The sequence below is a fragment of the Dipodomys ordii genome, unplaced genomic scaffold (assembly GCF_000151885.1).
Source record: "Dipodomys ordii isolate 6190 unplaced genomic scaffold, Dord_2.0 Scaffold189, whole genome shotgun sequence".
In the NCBI taxonomy this organism is placed as follows: domain Eukaryota; kingdom Metazoa; phylum Chordata; class Mammalia; order Rodentia; family Heteromyidae; genus Dipodomys; species Dipodomys ordii.
In genome coordinates, this window is record NW_012267405.1 from 1,394,582 (window position 1) to 1,412,782 (window position 18,201).

The following is an 18,201-nucleotide window of genomic DNA, read 5'->3' on the forward strand; positions in this document are numbered from 1 at the left end:
TTGGTCAAACTTCTCATGCCTTCTCCTAATAAACATTGCTTCCCAGTAGTTATGTTTGAACAATTTATCTCCATTTCAGCAGTTACTTTAACTCTGTATTTATTTCCGTCAGCCTTGAGCATGAGGGTGCACAGTAGGGAAAGAGGCTAATCACTCTATTCCTGGTATCCACTTGTACATGGAAACTTTGTAAATGTTTGTATTGAAGAATTAAGGAACACACAACCCCATTAGCATTGGTTGTGCAATGTATTAAACTAAGAATCTTACTGAGAGAGGTTTCCTTAATTTATTAAGCATCAACCTCGAGGCTCTGTGATACACATAAGTAGCAAAACAAAGAGGAAATAATAAGGAGTTTTCAAGATATGAAGGTCTAATTGGCATGCGGTTTCACTGCAACCTCATACATTCCAATAGATAACTTGCTGGGGATGGAAAAGCTGTGGCATTCTGGGTACCTTTCTGTAAGCATAGCTTTGCCACAGCAGCAAGGTATTATGGGTGAAGGGAATGGAGAATATGGCTCCGTGGTGGAGTGCTTGCCTGACAGATTCAATCCTTAGTATGTGCACACATTGCATGGGTGCACACACACACACACACACACACACACGCACACACAAATAGGAACAACAATGCTAAAAAAAAGCACTTGGATTCAAGATAGTTGAATTTGGGTCCTCATTTCAATAGTTGGTAGCCATATAAAATAGATTAAAAACCACCCATTTTCTGTCAATTCTGTCATCTGTATAGTGATGACAATGGTGTGTTCCATAGGATTGTTATAAACATTAAATAAGATCATAAACATGAACATGAATCATAATGTAATCCTATATTCTTTTGTTCTTGCCTTGTTAACACATTTTTATTCTGTTGGTCGTGGGGCCTGAACTCTGGGCCTGGGTGCTGTCCTTCAGTGCTTCAGCTCAAGGCTAGCACTCTACCACTTGAGCCACAGCACCACTTCCAGCTTTTCTGCTTATGTGATGCTAAGGAATCAAACCCAGGGCCTCATGCATGCAAGGCAAGCACTCTACCATTGAGCCACCTTCCCAGCCCTGTTAATGAAAATTTTGAAGATTCATCATGTTTAAATTGACTAGGATTTTTTTCTGAAAATTTCGGGAATTCAGAACTATTTTTACATTGAGATCTCAAATCAAGTGTTTTGTTTTGACTCAAAAGTTCCAACTGAGAGATTTAATGTGAAACAAAGGAATAAACTAAAGATATGGAGAAAAATTGAAAAAAAAATTCAACAGGGGAGAATAAAAGACCAAGCAAATAGAAGCTTACCAATGAAATATGTCTTACTCCAAATCTACTTTTCCATCAAAGATCTGTTCTGCAAAAGCCTGTACAGAAAAGGTCTTTGTCACTGAAAAACTCCACAACATGCAGCCTCCATTCGTTGTTGATGAATGAATATTATCCACTAAGTGTGTCCCACATTTCTCTTTTTCACGATGCATTTATATACAGCTTTTATGTGTTTCTCAGAAAACTGTGGGTTAGTAAGAGGCAATCATGATGACAAAATATCACAGGTAATCAGCCTATAAAGAGGAAGGTTTAGATGACCGTTTTGAGGTTTTAGTCTATGCTAAACCCCATTGCTGTGGGCCCTGCGGTGAGGTCGCACATCACAGAGGAGAGAACTGAGTGGAGCAAAGCCACTCACCTTATGGCGTGGAGGCAAAGGAGAATACAGAAAGGGCTCAGGATCCCACAATGCCCTTTGAGAACACACCCCAATGATCTGAAGCCCTCCCATCAAGCCCCATTTCTTGTTTCCACCACTTTCCAATGGCACATGCCGGGGACCAAGTCTTCATTGTGTAGATCTCTGAGGGACATTTGACATCCAAATTATGGAACCTTCTGTAAAAACTGTAAAGTTGTGAATTTCGTAGATCTCTGAGGGACGTTTGACATCCAAATTATGGAAACTTCTGTAAAAACTGTAAAGTTGTGAATTTCGTTGGATGAATCAGTGTAAAGATGCTCAAGCATCTTATTTGGCTTGCTGTCTTTGCTGGCATTCTACCACCTGAGCCAGGCCTCCAGTCCTGCTTTTTATCATTGATCAATTTGAAGATGGACTCTCACAGATTTTTCTGCCCAGGCTGGCTTATTTCAGCTTCCTGAGCAGTTAGAATTACAGATGTGAGCCACCAGCACCTGTCTATACCTTTGTTCTATTTTGTTTTCCTGGTGTATGTAAACTCCTGCTTGGAATCAAAGGCTTCTCTAGCTCTCCATACTGTCAGCATAAATGGATAAACTTCGTAGATAAAGATCTTCATGAAACAAAAGCCTGTAGGGGGCAGGTAAGTGGTAGAAATGGATGAAACAGGCCAAGAATAAGAAAAAAGCAGCTGTGATGAAAGAGAATGCATGCATCCTGGTGGTGGGAAGGCTACTGAGTAGGACCACTTCCACTAGTTAGTTGACTTCAAGTCAAAGACAGAGAAAACCCAACTCAAGACAGCTTGAACAATAGGAAATGTTTATTGGTGATACAAGAAGTCCCAATGAAGTATGAGGTGGCTTCTGAACTATTACTATACCAGTTTGATGAAATCATTAATAACAATTGGTTCAACTTTCCTGCTCCATCTTGTTCAGTTTATCAGTACTACTGCACACTAACAGCCAGAAGAAAAATGGAGGAACATCTTCTAATAATTTCCAACATACTTTCTTTCTCATCCCATGGAGAAAAATGGGGAGTTATACATTCATGTCCAAAATAATCACTGACAAAGAAAATAAGATTATTATGATTTAGTTAAGGTGATAAAGATTTATCCATGAGATAAGTCAGGATCATCTGTGCTAAAAAATGGACAGCTGGACAAAGTTGAGGATCTGAAAGCAAAATAGAAGGGAGGTATTGGCTCTTAATGGACAATGTTGACCCATCTGTCAAGTAAACTGTGGTTGTCATGGATTATGTGATTTTGGTGTTGAAACCCATCTGATTGCTATTCAAGACCTGGGAATTTGGATGTTTGTGCAAGATCTTGAACTTTAAAAAGTATTAGCAATAAATTCAGAACATTTTTAAAATACTATGTGGGCAACGTATTTATGTGCAACAAATTACAGCTGTAGTCCAAGAAGTGCCTGTAAGTCGCCAGTTTGCAAACTCTTGATTTATGTTATTATTTCATTTCATGAAAACTTTCTCTATACAGAAAGTACAGTTCACTTTATCCATGCAGTAACTGAATTATGCAAATAGCTATGATAAAAATTTACAAATATTTTACTCTCTAAGGTGTGAATTTTATTGATGTATATTACATGTGTATTTGGAAATACTAAAATTTAAACTTTGTACAATTAATGAATGCTAATATAAAAATAAAAGGTTTTATACAATTAGACAAATAGACAAATGAAATAGCTAATGAAATGTATTTTCCCACCACTCCTGCTCTTGTTTTAATTAGAGAATACAAAAATTCCTTTCAAAGCAGCAGATCAAGGTGTTCAAGCTATTTGAGCAATTAGTCAACAACATAGTAAGAAAGAGGAGTGATTCTAGGAAGACATCTACTAATTATAAGTTTAAGGTTCATGGATAATTTTGCAGAAAAATGGTCTTTTCCAGGATTATGGAGGAAAAATTTAACGAAAACAAGATTTCTCAAGATGATGTCTCGCTTGAAAAATTTTACTGAACCTCTTCAAAGTAGAGCACAAATCAAGAATGTTAACATTTTTTGAGAGTTATGAACAAATAGCAGTGACAAAGCAAGTGTATCGCTTCACCTAAATTGTCCCGTCTTCCCACTTCATCACTTGCTTACCAGTCATAACTTCACTGTTGTATCAGACCTTTGGACTCGATCCCTTAAAAAAAAAGACCATATTCTTAAATGATTAACTTTTCCCAAAAATAGATATAGATAAATATAAATTAATTATAAATATAAATATAGATATAGATAGGAAGGGAAGGAAGAAGGAGGGAGGAAGAAAAGAAGGAAGGGAGAGAGAAAGGAAGAAGGAAAGAAGGGAGGAAGACAGGAAGGAAGGAAGGAAAGAAAGAAAGGAGGAAGGAAGGAAGGAAGGAAGTAAAAGGTAAAAATACAGTAACCAAGTTGGAAGTTTTAAGGAATTGAAACTCATTCTCTGAAATGACACATCCCATTTAACAGGCTTTTTTCACCATCAGCTGGGAAGAAGTAGAGACATGAGAGGATCGCTATGGAAGGTAAGGAAAACACCATACTGGGATCCTGTATTTTTCTGGGCAAATACCCTAACATGGGGAGGATGGGGGACCAGGAGGAGACCTGTGGGTCTGGTTGAGACTGCATAAGGGATTGATTGCATCACTCCGCTATTCTCAGGGAGCATTTCTGAGAAAAAGAAGAATTTTCAGTTCCTCATTACTTCCTTCCTCCTCCTCCTCCTCCTCCTCCTCTTCCTCCTCCTCCTCCTCCTGCTCCTCCTCCTGCTCCTCCTCCTCTTCTTCCTCTTCTCCTCCTCCTCCTCCGCCTCCTCCTCCTCCTCCTCCTTCTTCTTCTTCTTTGTAGTTGTCAGTCATGGGGTTTGAACTCTGGGCCTGGGCGCTGTCCCTCAGCTCTTCAGCTCAAGGCGAGCACTCTGCCACTAGAGCCACAGCATCACTTCCAGTTTTCTGGTGGTTTATTGGAGATAAAAGTCTCACAGACTTTCCTGCCCAGGCTGGCTTTGAACCACAATCCTCAGATCTAGAGAAGCTAGGATTACAGGCGTGAACCACTATTGCTGGGTTCAGTTCTTCATTACTTTCTAATGAGACCTTCATCTCTCTTCCTTCTTTGTTACTGGTCCCTCAGAAACACAATATTTCTGTCAGTACACAAACACCTCCCATACACACCCAATCGACTGTTCCCAATGGACTTACTCATGGTGGGAACATTTCTTTATTGATGCCAGGTGTGCTACAAGACTATAATGTCTTGAGAATAAGTCAGCCTTACCTTTGAAAACAGTAGTGAGAGAGATGCTTTTGCATCTTCTAAGTAAATTAGCATCTGAAATGGTATGCTCCACCCTCCTGAGCAGAACTCATTTCCTTTACAAAATTATTTTTTATCTTCTCTTCACTCATTTAAATTGTACTCAATGCCAAGGAGCCATTCACATTCAACTACTCGACGGATCTTCTCCTTGAATAATTCTACAACTACTCACATTCTCCCCACTATGTTCTGTCATTAGTATTATTTGTTTGGCACAAATTCTACTTGGGAATTAAAAGTTTCATGTGTATATGATTTGTCTTCTGCCAGTAAAATGTCTTAAATTTAGGATTTTTTGGTTTGTTAATTAAAAATAGAATACCAATCCTGGGACATAATCTCAGAAATCATTTGATAAGTATATGAATTCTACTCCTCATTTCTTGAGCACCTGAATTCCAGGTTTGCTTGCCTATGATCTATTTTTCATACTCTTATCTCCTACAAAAACCTGTAACAATTAGCCTTGTGTGACCTAAAATAGGTTGTAGTAAATGCCATTATGATAAGATTTTATATCTTCTAGGATAAGCATCTAGAAATGATTGCGTAAATGAGACGTGTACCTTATACAACAGAAGTATTTATCATTTCTCAACAATTATAAAATAAAAGAACTGCTTTCGCATTATAAAAGTTCAATAGCCTCTGAACTCAGATGTAGCAAGTAAGCTTTGCTAGGATAGGCCAGGCTCGTCTCCAGAGCACATCTGTGCTCTGACTTTGGTGATAACATTCTCAGTGGACTCAGAAACATGGAGAACATACAAGCTGACCAATGGGTACTTACCAGGAAATAGGAAGATGATACAGATGTAGGAATTGGTGGTGGTGGAAAATTTGGCTTTGTGCTTAACTAATAAGAAAATAAAGAAAACTCAGTTTAAAGATAAGGTCCTGAAAAGTGCGTGTGCTGAATAAAAGGATTTTAAATTGTTTTCAAGCATGGTGACTATAAAAGCCTACCCACTGGAATATTCTACACCTGTGAGTTTGATTACTTTTATGTAGGTGCATGCACACACTTTGGATGCAAGTCCAAGGGCAATCAATTTGACTGTGGTTATTATGGAGTGAATGTTTAATTCTCCCCACATATTTATCTATTGAATCCCTAGTCCCCTGAAATGATGACTGGAACTGGGGAGTTTTGGCAGTGCATAGAGCTTGAGTTGAAGCTCTCTCCCTGTCTTTCTCCCTCCCTCCCTCTCTCTCTTTTTGTGTTTCCCACTCCTTCCCTCTGCCTTTCCTAATCCCTCTGCCTCTCTTCCTCTTTCTCTTAGGGAAAATGGAGAAGTCAGATATCTAAAATCCAGGGGCAGGTTCTCACCAGACACTGGTTCTATCAACAACTTGAACTTGGGTTCTCCAATTTCCAGAATGGGGAGAAATAAATACTATTTGTGGTTAAATCCATCCATTTTATGCTATTATGGTACAGTGTCTGCTATGCTGGCTAAGAAGGGTATTTTATAAAGCAGATTGTTAACTGTAATGATTTATCAACTGCCCAGCCCTGGGATCTAAGTTTAGGAGTTAAATTGAGGAATATATACAGAGAGGCATAGAATTTCTCACATTTCTCACTTTCAAAAGCATTTGTAAACATGTATATTTTATATTAGGATGCACACAAATGTCAACCTTCTACTGAATAAATCACTGGGTGTGGTCACTGTGTCTTTGATCACTAATTCCTGAGGGTTGAACCGAGCAATACCAAAGAGAAGTTTCTAACTTACAATGGAAGCCGGAGCCTCACTGCATTCCACAGGCAGATCAGACACAGGAAGCTTCTTCTCCTGCTTCATCTAAGGGGAAGAAATCATCTGGTTAAGTTGCCTCATTGGTTTCCTAAGCACATCTTCCACATCTTCCCCACCTAAGCACATCTTCTTAGGTGTGGGAACTTGTAACTACCCTGACCTCAGGAGAACAGGCAGGAAGTCACAGTGGTCCTGACCATGCACTACAGAACTCCCCAAGGGCTACATGGCAAAATTCCCACCAGAAACATTTTTACCAATGGTATGTCACTCACAAGCCTCACATTAAGGGTTGTACATATCATTATACAAACAAGGAATGCATTTGGCATAGAGAAGAGAAAGAGACAGACAGACAGATAGACAGACAGACAGAAACAGACTTCTGGCTTCTTCCCTCATTGCTCTCATTGTCCCTTGATTTATTTCATGAGCCCCAGCAGCAAAATAGTCCCTGGGTTTTTAGGAATTCTTTTATTTAAAAAAAATCATTGTATAGTTACTCTTCATGTTGTACAGGGGGGCTACCATTTCATGAGTATTTCTGCTTTTCACACTGCTATCCCTTCCTTTACTTCCCCCCAGTTTCCCCTCCTCTCCCTGTCCACAATTTACATAGGTCATTTTCCACATCGTTTCTACTGAATAGCACGATTGCATCTGTTCCCCCTTCCTCCCTCCCTTTCCTTGTTTGCTCCCCTCTACCGTCACCCCTCTCTCCCCAGAAGAGGAATTCTTTTTGTGATCAACAAAAAGCAAAGGAGAATGCTCTGAGTTTGTTGTTACAGGGCTCATCATTGTTGCTATATACTAAACAGTGCCGTAAGGTTTGGGTGGCGCTATTAGGAAGAATGTAAACAGGAGACAAGAGTAAGAAATCACAAGCTGCGGTCATGGCTAAGAGTCCACTGGAATTCACCTCTTGGGGTTGAACAGCCTTCAGCATCTGAGGTTTAGCCTTCTGCTTGTGTGGCCTGGTATTTGTGGTAGACAGTGGCCTGTAAGTAAAAACATGTCATAGAAATGGAGAAATTCCCTCAGCATTCTGGGAAATCTCAGCAGTGATGGCCAACTTTCTTAGCCCATAGTGCCAGTCTTGATTATTGACTGACTTTTTAAAATCAGCTCCTCAAAGTATCTCTAGCTTTTAGTTCTTGGAAGGTACCATCATTATCCTGCAATTCATACTCATTGCTGCCCTAACTGATTCTATTTTAAAGCAATGTTGCAACCAATTTTAACATAAATCACTGCATTATGTTAACTTGGTGTTCATTTAATATTTATTAACTACTCATTATCAATGTATAAATTAGTCTTTAAAAATGATTTGCAAACGAAGGTGGACATGGTAGTTTACATCTGTAATCCTAGCTATTTGGGAGACAAAAATCAGGAAGAGGAAGATTTGAGGCTAGCCTTGATAAAAAATACCAATGAGAGGCCTCCCACCTCCCTGCCTATGTCAATAAAGCTAGGTGTGGTGACAAATGCCTGTTATCCAAACTACACGAGGGATGTAAATAGAAGGATTATGGTCCAGACTGCCCTGGACAAACATTGACAAATAACTAAGGGGAAAAAAAGGCTGGGTTAAGATATGTTTCAAATCTTGCGCAAATGCCACCAGCACTGACAAATAAACAAAACATGATCTTCTGCCAGGTCAACACCATGACTGAAAGGTAAATATGTGTTGACTCGGGCCAGGGCTCCATCACTTACTTGGGAAGACTGCAAGCATGTTTGCTCAACTCTCTAGACTTTCTTATGCAAGTCCAAAGTGAAGCCCCTAACCTTACAGGATTGTAAGGATGAGTAGAATTCACTTTTTCATCTTTAAGCTGAAAGTAATAAGAAACTACCTGATGATGTTACTGTGACAATTAAGTTAACAGTGGATATCAGAGGTCTTAAGCACAATGCTTATATCATTAGCATAATTAATGCTGGATACTGTGTTCTTATCACAGGCGTGAAAATCATTGATAATTAGAATTAATGTCAATCTTACTATTAATTACAGATAGATTGACTACCAGAAGAAAATGACACATTGTTAGTTGTAAAATTTTACTAACTTCCCAATAGAAGGGATGCTGAATATCTAGTCCAAGAAGAAAGTGTACATATGTATATATGCATAAGAGCATTTGAAGTTAACTTAAACTAAATTTATAAGGTTAGGTCACACCGTAACATAAATGTCAGTAAGGGTCTCAGAGCCCCACAGAAAAAGCAAGGCTTACCTCTGCACCTTCTGCTTTCTTCGGGTACTTTGGTGCCAGATTAATATTGTGACCACCACCAATATGACCGCCATGGGGAATAGAACCCCCACAACAATGGAGAAATCTGTAGCAGTGAAATGGGGAGCCTATTGAGGTCATGAAGAATTCCCACCAATCCATCCCTTGAGACTTTGTTTTCCTACTTGCCACAACTTCCATCTATCTTTTCCAAAAAGAAGTCTCTTCTAGAACATCTCTAATAGCCAGGTACATGAAAAGGTATGGTCACAGTTATTGTGTTAAAGCTTATGAAGAGGAAATCAAGAGTAAATCCCTAGCAAACACTTACTATGTGAAAATAAACAAAACATGACCTGTCAGGTCAACACCATCATTCTCCCGAGAAAACATCATTCTACTGAGAATTCTTTGAAGTAATGTTTGTAAATAATGGGAAGATGAAGGGATGAGAGATTAGAAAATAATATATCAGGAGTAAAGAAATAGGCAGAGCAGAAATGAGATCTTTTAATAAAATTTTTAATGAAGCAAGCAAAAGAAAAAGATTAGAAAGATTCCTCTCAGAACAAATAAGGAGCTGCAAGAAAGTGATAGGGACACAGCTAAGTGGTCCATTTGCTCAATATTAGAATGATTCTGGCCAGAAAAGAAGTTATGCAAGCTTGAATCTGGGAATGGTTTGAACGACTATTCCTCAGTATTCACTTTTACCTGCTGCTTCAATTATAATGAACACAGATTCAATCTTTTGCTTTCTCAAGTATTCACTTCTCTTATACAGGAGACCAGGCAGTACTGGCTTGGAGATCAATGCCAAAGTTACTGCTCTCCTTGCAGAGGTTAGCAATCTAGTTGCAAGATAAATTGTGATAGAAATGCAAGAAGAGTTCACAATTGTGATTACACACACATATAGACATTTCCCTAACCTTCACAAATGCATGATAAATCCAAAATGGTGCATATATGTGCAATTACATTATAGAACACGACAAAACCAGATATATTTTTAGAAGTTCCAGAAGAATAGAAAGTTAAGGGATATGAGTAGACAAAAACAAAAACAAAAAACAACGAAATCAATAAATGACAGGCTAGGGGCTGAGAAGGTGGCTCAGTGGTAGAGCGCTTGCTTTGCATGCATGAGGCCCTGGTTTGATTCCTCAGCATCACATAAGCAAAATGAAAAAAGCTAGAAGTGGCGCTGTGGCTCAAGTGGTAGAGCGTTAGCCTTGAGCTGAAGAGCTGAGGGATGGTGCCCAGGCTCAGTGTACAGACCCCACAACCAGACCCTAAGTAAGTAAGTAAATAAATAAATAAATAGATGACAGGCTGAACATCAGAGGGAAATGCCAGAGGAAAGTCTGAAGCATCTGAACTCAGAATAAATGGTTCATTCAGTCCCAGCCCTGCCCCCCCCCCCCCCCCATCTCCATGGACATGGAATGAAACTGTCCTATGTCCCTGGAATGAAGCCCAAGAATTGCTCTACAGAGGCAAGGGCATATGATAGAGGAGCCTGAAAAGCAACACAGACACAGAATCCAGACACCCAAACTGGAGCAGCCTTAGAGGAGACAGGAACGAGCATAGAGAAAAAGCAGCTCCCTCCTTAAAGTCCTCGTCACCGTGGACATTGGAGCTGAGTGTCCCCATCCTATTGCATATTTATTATATGCATTATAGTATTCAATATCTAATTCCTATATTCACTTATATCTAATATACACAATCATACAACATATCACATATATGCAATTATATATAATGTATAATATAGTGCATAGTATATGATACATAATTGTATATATAATATATAATCATATATAATTATATGACATATATTAGATGTTATTCATTTAATATATAATATATGATATGTATACTATATATACAATGTATACAATATATAATATATAGTATAAATACATATATGTATGTGAATGTATGTATATGATATACATGTCTAAATATATAATATATACATTATATATGTATATATATATATATATATGTGTGTGTGTGTGTGTATATATATAATCAATAGCTACTGAAAAGTAATCTTACAGGGATCACAAAGAGGAAACCCCACTTGGGAAATGAGACCTCCCTTTCTCCCGGCTACCTACGGAAGATGGCGGCGGAGTCCCGGCAGTCAGGAGGGGCCCATCCTCCCTTGCACTGACACTGCAGCTTGTGGTCGCACACCTACGGGGGAAGGGCGGGTGAGACCCTGGAGACCGACCCCAGGCCTTGAGGCAGGAAGGGGGATGGGAGGGGGAGGAGAGTGGAGGGGAGGCTCCCGCCAACCCCGGGAGCCTTAAGTGAATTGCCAAGGTTGCAGCCGTGGCTGCTCCCAGTGCTGCCTCTTATTCGAGGGACTGGGGGTCGTATACACATAACCCTTCAAGGAGGGAAGTGGGGAGCATCCAGAGCCAGACCTCCAGCTGCCCCGCAGCTCAGCACCCCCGCAGCTCACCGCCCCGCAGCTCACCGCCCCGCAGCTCACCGCCCCGCAGCTCACCGCCCGGCTGCTCACCGCCCCGCAGCTCACCGCCCCGCAGCTCACCGCCCCGCTGCTCACCGCCCTGCAGCTCACCGCCCGGCTGCTCACCGCCCCGCTGCTCACTGCCTGCGGCCGTGCCGCCGCTCACCACTCACCACCTACCTCTCTCCGCCTGTGTCTACCCCACGGCTCACCGCTCACTGCCCGCCCTGCTGCTCACTGCCCACGGCCGCCCCGCTGCTCACCGCCCGCTCACCACCCTGCCACTCACCGCATGGCCCTGGCACTTAGAGGAGCAGTTGGCAGAGTTGTAGGCCCTCTCCACGTCCACGCAGCGGGCACTCACGCACACCTGGAAGGGAGCACCATACACTGCAGATGCTGCCCATGCCCCACGCTAGCCGCTATCAACATCACTAGTAAGTCCACGTTTTAAGTCGGAAAAGTCATCGTTGGCTTTTTCAAGACAGAACTTGATTGTGTGTACGGTTTTAGAACACTAAATCAATACTGTGTGGCCACCTGATCCTAGGCACATGGTGAATACCATGGGAAGAATGAATCAACGCATGAATGAATGCAGCCATGGTGAAATGGAAGTGGGGGAAGTATTATGGATTGAGGGCCTGGAGTTTGGTGTCTTTCCCATAGCCCACTTTCCCCACAGTACGTCTGCTGTGGTTTCCTGCCTTCTGAGATCTTATTCGAATAACATAATCTACTGCTAAGAGCAAGTATGAAAATTTTACCATTAAAGGCACAAATGCACTTAGGTTGCCCTAGGACTCTTCCTACTTTGGGCACCATTTCTTGCCCCTGGCAATGGTCCACATTTCAGGAAGCAGAGAAGGAAGGTAAATGCTATACGAACCTCTTGCCGTAAGTCAACAACCTTTTAAATTCAAACCAGCAGCACCTGAAACTTTTCTAAATTTGAATTTTTGTTTCCATGTTTCAAAGGTTCTGTCAGTCTCATCCACTGTTTTATATTTTACTCTCTACATCTTTTTATGAGACATACCTAGTTTGAACTACATGGTAACTCTAGATACATCTGCAAATTAACTCTAGTTTAAATGACCCAAGGAAGTTAAGCAAATTCAATAATATGTCCAGAATCAGCTTTATGGTGGTAGAAAATCAGGCTAAGTCTTAGGCCATGTAAATATCAGAATGTAATAGAATAATTCTAACCTCTGATAGTGAGTGAAATCTTGTCATTATCAAAGTTTGTGTGTTGGCCAAGCAGCTGATGTGCTTGAGTGTGAGTTTATATTTTCATGGGTGTGTAAATTTGTTCACTTATGCTCCGTGTCTCACACCTAGTGCTTTCAATTTGTTTCAAGACAGCATAGGAAAGTAACATGCCTGTTGGTTATATGTATGTTCCATGGTGGTTATATGTATGCTTATCAGCATTGCATTGTTATTTATATTGTTCTTGAAATAATGCCTGTAAAAGTCATTATTTGCAATATTCATAAATTTTGAGAATATTAACAACAATCATTGTTCTTGTTCTTCATGAGGTTTTCTACCATTGGCCTTTTATTTTATTAATTGTTCAGTGATGTGGGTTCAAAGCCCTAGCTTTAAACCCAATAGTTAGGAAATAAGGATAGTTACTGAATAACTAGAAAACAAGACAACAAAGTATGTGACAAACATTTTGAGTAAAAGCCATGATTTCACCTTACCTTGTTATTTCCACACTTGGTCCCATTGGCCACCATGTCTAATCCTTGACTTGGATCTTCAGGATCAAACAGTTTACAACCTTTGAAAGTCACTGTAAATCCTTTCCAGGGTAAATTACCTGACCCACCTTCACAAAACAACTTCCCACACATGACATCTCTAAAGAAAAAAAAAATCAAAATGGATTGAACATTCAGTTGTAGGCAAGTGAAGATGTTTAATAAAATCGTTCTTTAGCAGAGTTTTCCACTTGAACTTTCTATCCATTTCCCTGTATTCCTCTGTAACAGGAACCCTGAATGTTAGCAAAACTCACTGTTGCTCAGGTAAATGAATTTCTCATACTACCATAGCTAGTTTTTGCTAGTTGCCAGAGTTCTAGACAATGGGAACAGGGCTATGTCTTAAGTCTAGATTTTAGAAAGAGGTCTTAGATATAAGGATGTGTCCTCTTCTTTTGTGTTTTATCCTTTTTAGTGCAATAGCTATAATAGAAACCATGCAGACCAAAAGAAACACTTGAGAATGTGGTCAAAGGTATAATGGAGCACAAAGTACATGGAAGCAGGATTCCAGACATCACAAGGGCCCCTGAGAACACAGTTACATGTTTGAGATTATGACTTCAGAAGAATATTTCTAACAGAGAAAAGCCTCACCTCAACTCTACTTTGGTCTTAGCATAGCTGAGCACCCCTCTTAGGCCCTGAATGGAATCACTAAAAGAACTTCCTTTCTGAGTCTGCAGATAAAACTTTATCTTCTGAACATCCAATAAAGCCATTTATTTACTACCAAAAAAAGAGTATTAGTTAAGACAAAGCCAATCAAATTAGATCCAATTGTTTCATGTAAAAGTCAGATATTTTACACAATTCAGTATACTGTGGTGAAGACTTGTCCTTTATGCCCACATTCTCCACACTCCACATTCTCTCTATACCCAGACCATACTCACTTTTGGTAATATCTGTCCTCTGACAACATCAATGTTCAATAGAAAAACTTGGGGGGAATTTTGATTTTGCTTGGCCTCCTGTTATTAAGTTACATTGTATTTACAAAATATGAATGTGGCAGAAATAATTTAACCTACAATAAGTTGGATTTTAAAGATCATCTTAAAATTGGAAGAAAGAGGAAGTGGAGCCATGGCTCAAAGTGGTAAAGTACTAGTGCTGAGCAAAAAGAGCTCAGGGACAGCACCCAGGCTCTGAGTTCAAGCCCCACAAATAACAGCAAAAAATTAGAGGAAAAAAATTACATAGAAAAATCTCAAATTCATCTACTGTGAACTGAATTCTTTCTATGATATCAATATTAAAAACTCAAATCTGTTCAGGTGGATTGGCAATCTTTTTTTAAAAAACTATATTGTGTCCTTATACAAGTGCATAGCAAATGTAAGTGAAATTGCACTTGCCCTGTATCCAGCATTCCTTGGGATAAATGTGGAAAGCATATACAGAATGCTGGGAAATTCGTGAGAAAATTTCCAATCAGACTCAAGCAGTGTTGTATACTCCATCTATAACATTCATCTCTCTTAATTATACTTTGTACTCACATCCACAGTGCCCACCATGAAGGACTTGAGGAAGTCACTTGGTAAATTATGTGAAATGAATGGCACTGAAATCACTTTCCCTGAACAGGACTAAGCCAGACTGTGGGGCTGGCAGTGAGCCATTGCCAGGGCAGGCAGGCTCGAACAACAGCAACACTCACTTTGCCTCACAGGGGACGGGTGTGCCATTCACTATGTGACAGTATCCGTACTGTGAGCCATCTTCATTCCTGTGGTAACAGGACTTCTCTGCCACCTTCGTTTCTGGCACCGTGTACAGAGAGAAAGGAGACAGGAGGCAGGATTAAATGAAATATTGAATAAACATTAAAAGTATAGTTTGGATAACCTTTATCCAAACATCCCTGAGACCAGAATTGTTTTGGATTTCATGGTTTTTTCTTAGATTTGGGGATTTTTTTGGGGGGAGGGGTCCAGTCATGGGGCCTGAACTCTGGGCCTGGGCACTGTCCCTCAGCTTTCAGCTCAAGGCTAGTGCTCTACCACTTGAGCCACAGCGGCACTTCCGGCTTTTTTCTTTTTGCTTATGTGGTGCTGAGGAATAGAACCCAGGGCCTCATGCAAGCAAGGCAAGCGCTCTACCACTGAGCCACCTTCCCAGCCCCAGATTTGGGGATTTTTGCATATGTATAATGAAATATCTTAGAAATGGAACCCAAAACTAGGCAATACATTTATATTTTCATACATGATATACACATATAACCTGAAGATGTATGCACATGTGTATGTATGTTTATATATAATATTCTTGTAAGTCTGATTTTATTAATAAGAAAACAGATCATAATCTATATTTATATAAATTAACATAATAAATATAAATATATAAATGTAAATATATCACAGTATTTTTAGCACATCTGTGTTCATTGTGCCTTGCCACATGAGATCAGGAGTGAAATCTGCCACTTGAAACTTCATGTTCTTGCTAAAATAATTTCTGATCTTGGAGCATTTTAGATTTCAGATTTCCAGATTGGGAATGCTCAACCTGTACTATTTTGGCACCGTTCCATTTGGCTGGGAAATACAAGTTGTAATAATCTGATGTCCGAGGTGTTGGATGGAATTTTTTTTTAAATATGATCTTCAATTTGATGATGGCTATCTAGGAATTGGATGCATGATTGACTTAAACTGAGAACAACAACTAAATATGAACACTTAGCCAGAAAAGCTGCAATTATTTTGTAGATAATGTCATGGCTACCTCTCATATGCCAGCTACATGTAAACTTCTCCTGTGTACCAGCCACAGTGGCAAGCAGCACCCTCTTCACTCATGCAACCAGGTGGTCGCGAAACACAGTAGGTAAGAGCTCAGGCTTTAAGTACGAGTGTGCAACTGGGTGAACTGGAAAAATGTCTCAATGTCTGGGTTTGCTCTTCTAAAAATTTAGAGTATATGTAATAGTTCTGACTGTAGAGTCAATGAGAGAATTTACTGACTCGGTACATGCAAAGCACTGGGAACAGTGGTCAACGAATATTCTGATAAGTCTGATTTTATTAATAAGGAAACAGATCATATTAAGTCATTGAGATAAAAAAACAACTTCATACCCAATTCTATCTGAATCAAGGACCTATATTGAGCTGTCCTCCATATATACCAACAAACAACTCTCCTAAACACTAAGAGATTCTGAATAAATCTAAAATGAACAAACAAGGCTAAAGCCTGTGAAGACATTATGTTGTTTATCAAGAAAGACAAAAAACATTAAATTCATTACCAGATAATAAAGCAAGTGCTCAGAGCTTCAGCTCTGTGCTAACATTTTTTTCCCTTCCCTGAAATATGAAGTCTTTAGCCAGCAAATTCAACTGTTTACATCTCCAGCTGAGCCATGAAGAATCATGAAGTTGCTGAGGCATAAACAACCCTGAGCTCTGCTCCTCAAACTGTGTCTCAGACCAGACTGGCTGGGTTTATTTAGGGATTTTATTTATTTTGTTTGCTTGTTTGTTTTAGGATCTCTTGGTTTTTCACTTTGTTTCTAGGTTTTTGTGAGTTGAGGATGTTTTAAAATGTATTCCCTGAATCATTATTTATCTATATTTTTAGGAATTGTAAAAAGTTTGTAGCTTCTAATGCCTTTTCAAAGTATTTGTTAAGGAATGCATAGCTTCTTCCCTTTTTAACTAAATATATTCTTTTTAGACATGCCAGTAGGAATCTGAGAGGAAAGGTTGGCAAAGAAATACACAAACTACACATCTCATTCAGTAATTCTAAACAATTTTTTTAAGTCTTCTGTTTTTCCCTAGAATTGTGTGACCTTTGACCAGCACCGCCCTGCCCTGGCGCCTCCTCTACTCTCCCCCATCCCCTCCTGTCTCCATGGGTTCAACTTTGTTTTAGAGTTCACATCTAAGGGAGCGCCCTTATGTGATCTAAAAATTGCCTTTTAATCAAGCTGTTTATGCTCATCTTAGTTTCAGTGTCAAGCGCTTGGAGATCTTTAAGCATGGTGGCTTAAGCAGACAGTATAATTGCTAAAATCCCACTGGGAAAAATAATCATTGAAGAGTCTCATGTTCCCTTGTTGCCTTTCTGCATTCCAGACCCTCCTTTTCTTTCCTCCTCAGGACTAGTTCTTGGCCATCGCCCAGGACCTGGTCCTCTGTGTAGGTATACACACACACACACACACACACACACACACACACACACACCTACAGGTAAATACATGTACACACATGTACACACACATGCACACATGTACACACATATACTCTCAGGTCTCCTTGTCTGACAGGGATGTTAGTAGTGGTAGATGAAATGCAGTCCATCTAGTTGAACTTGAATTTTAGTTGTTTCTAAGTTGATCTCTAATACTACATGAGTACACGGATCCTAAACAAATAGTTGTTACTCTGAAAGGGGAAGAAAAAAGTTACTGGGCCATCCTTATCTTTATGGAGTCAGACAAATTCTGATCTCTCAGTTTTTGAATGCATTCCTCCTCGGTTTGGGGCAATGCCACCGTTTCTCAGAAGAACGGACCAGACCACTCCTTCAGCCTTGATCCCACGCTGCCCACCCGCGCATCGGTCTGCATGTGCATAGAAAGAAGGGTGCGCCCTACCTGGCCCCCACATCTCCTTACACTGCTGCTCCAGGGTGGGGCATCTCCCCATCAAGCAGTAGCCCCTGCCGTTACCACAAGGGAAACCGTTGACTCTGAACCTGTCCTCGGCACAGTCACTGGATTTGCCATCACACATTTCCGGCAGGTCACACTCATGCTCTGCTGCTCTGCACACAGCCCCGGCCTTTTTAAACTGCAGAAAGAGAGAGAGAGAAACAGAGAGAGAGGAGGCCTTTATCTTACCCCCCCCATGGTTCCTA

The 18,201-nt window shown here is 40.1% G+C and overlaps 1 protein-coding gene across 1 annotated transcript in view; it reads right to left on the reverse strand.

The window, feature by feature from the left end:
• Positions 1–1,319: 1,319 nt before the first annotated feature.
• Positions 1,320–18,201, reverse strand: part of Adam28 (ADAM metallopeptidase domain 28) — a 40,018-nt gene continuing 23,136 nt past the window's right edge. The window contains exons 14-23 of the mRNA XM_013034401.1: positions 17,939–18,134; positions 14,984–15,086; positions 13,255–13,414; positions 11,829–11,909; positions 11,181–11,259; positions 9,049–9,154; positions 7,719–7,797; positions 6,776–6,844; positions 5,824–5,889; positions 1,320–1,364 (exon numbers count right to left, since the gene is read on the reverse strand). Of these exons, the coding sequence (XP_012889855.1) occupies positions 1,320–1,364; positions 5,824–5,889; positions 6,776–6,844; positions 7,719–7,797; positions 9,049–9,154; positions 11,181–11,259; positions 11,829–11,909; positions 13,255–13,414; positions 14,984–15,086; positions 17,939–18,134 (984 nt within the window). The remainder of the gene's footprint in view (positions 1,365–5,823; positions 5,890–6,775; positions 6,845–7,718; positions 7,798–9,048; positions 9,155–11,180; positions 11,260–11,828; positions 11,910–13,254; positions 13,415–14,983; positions 15,087–17,938; positions 18,135–18,201) is intronic.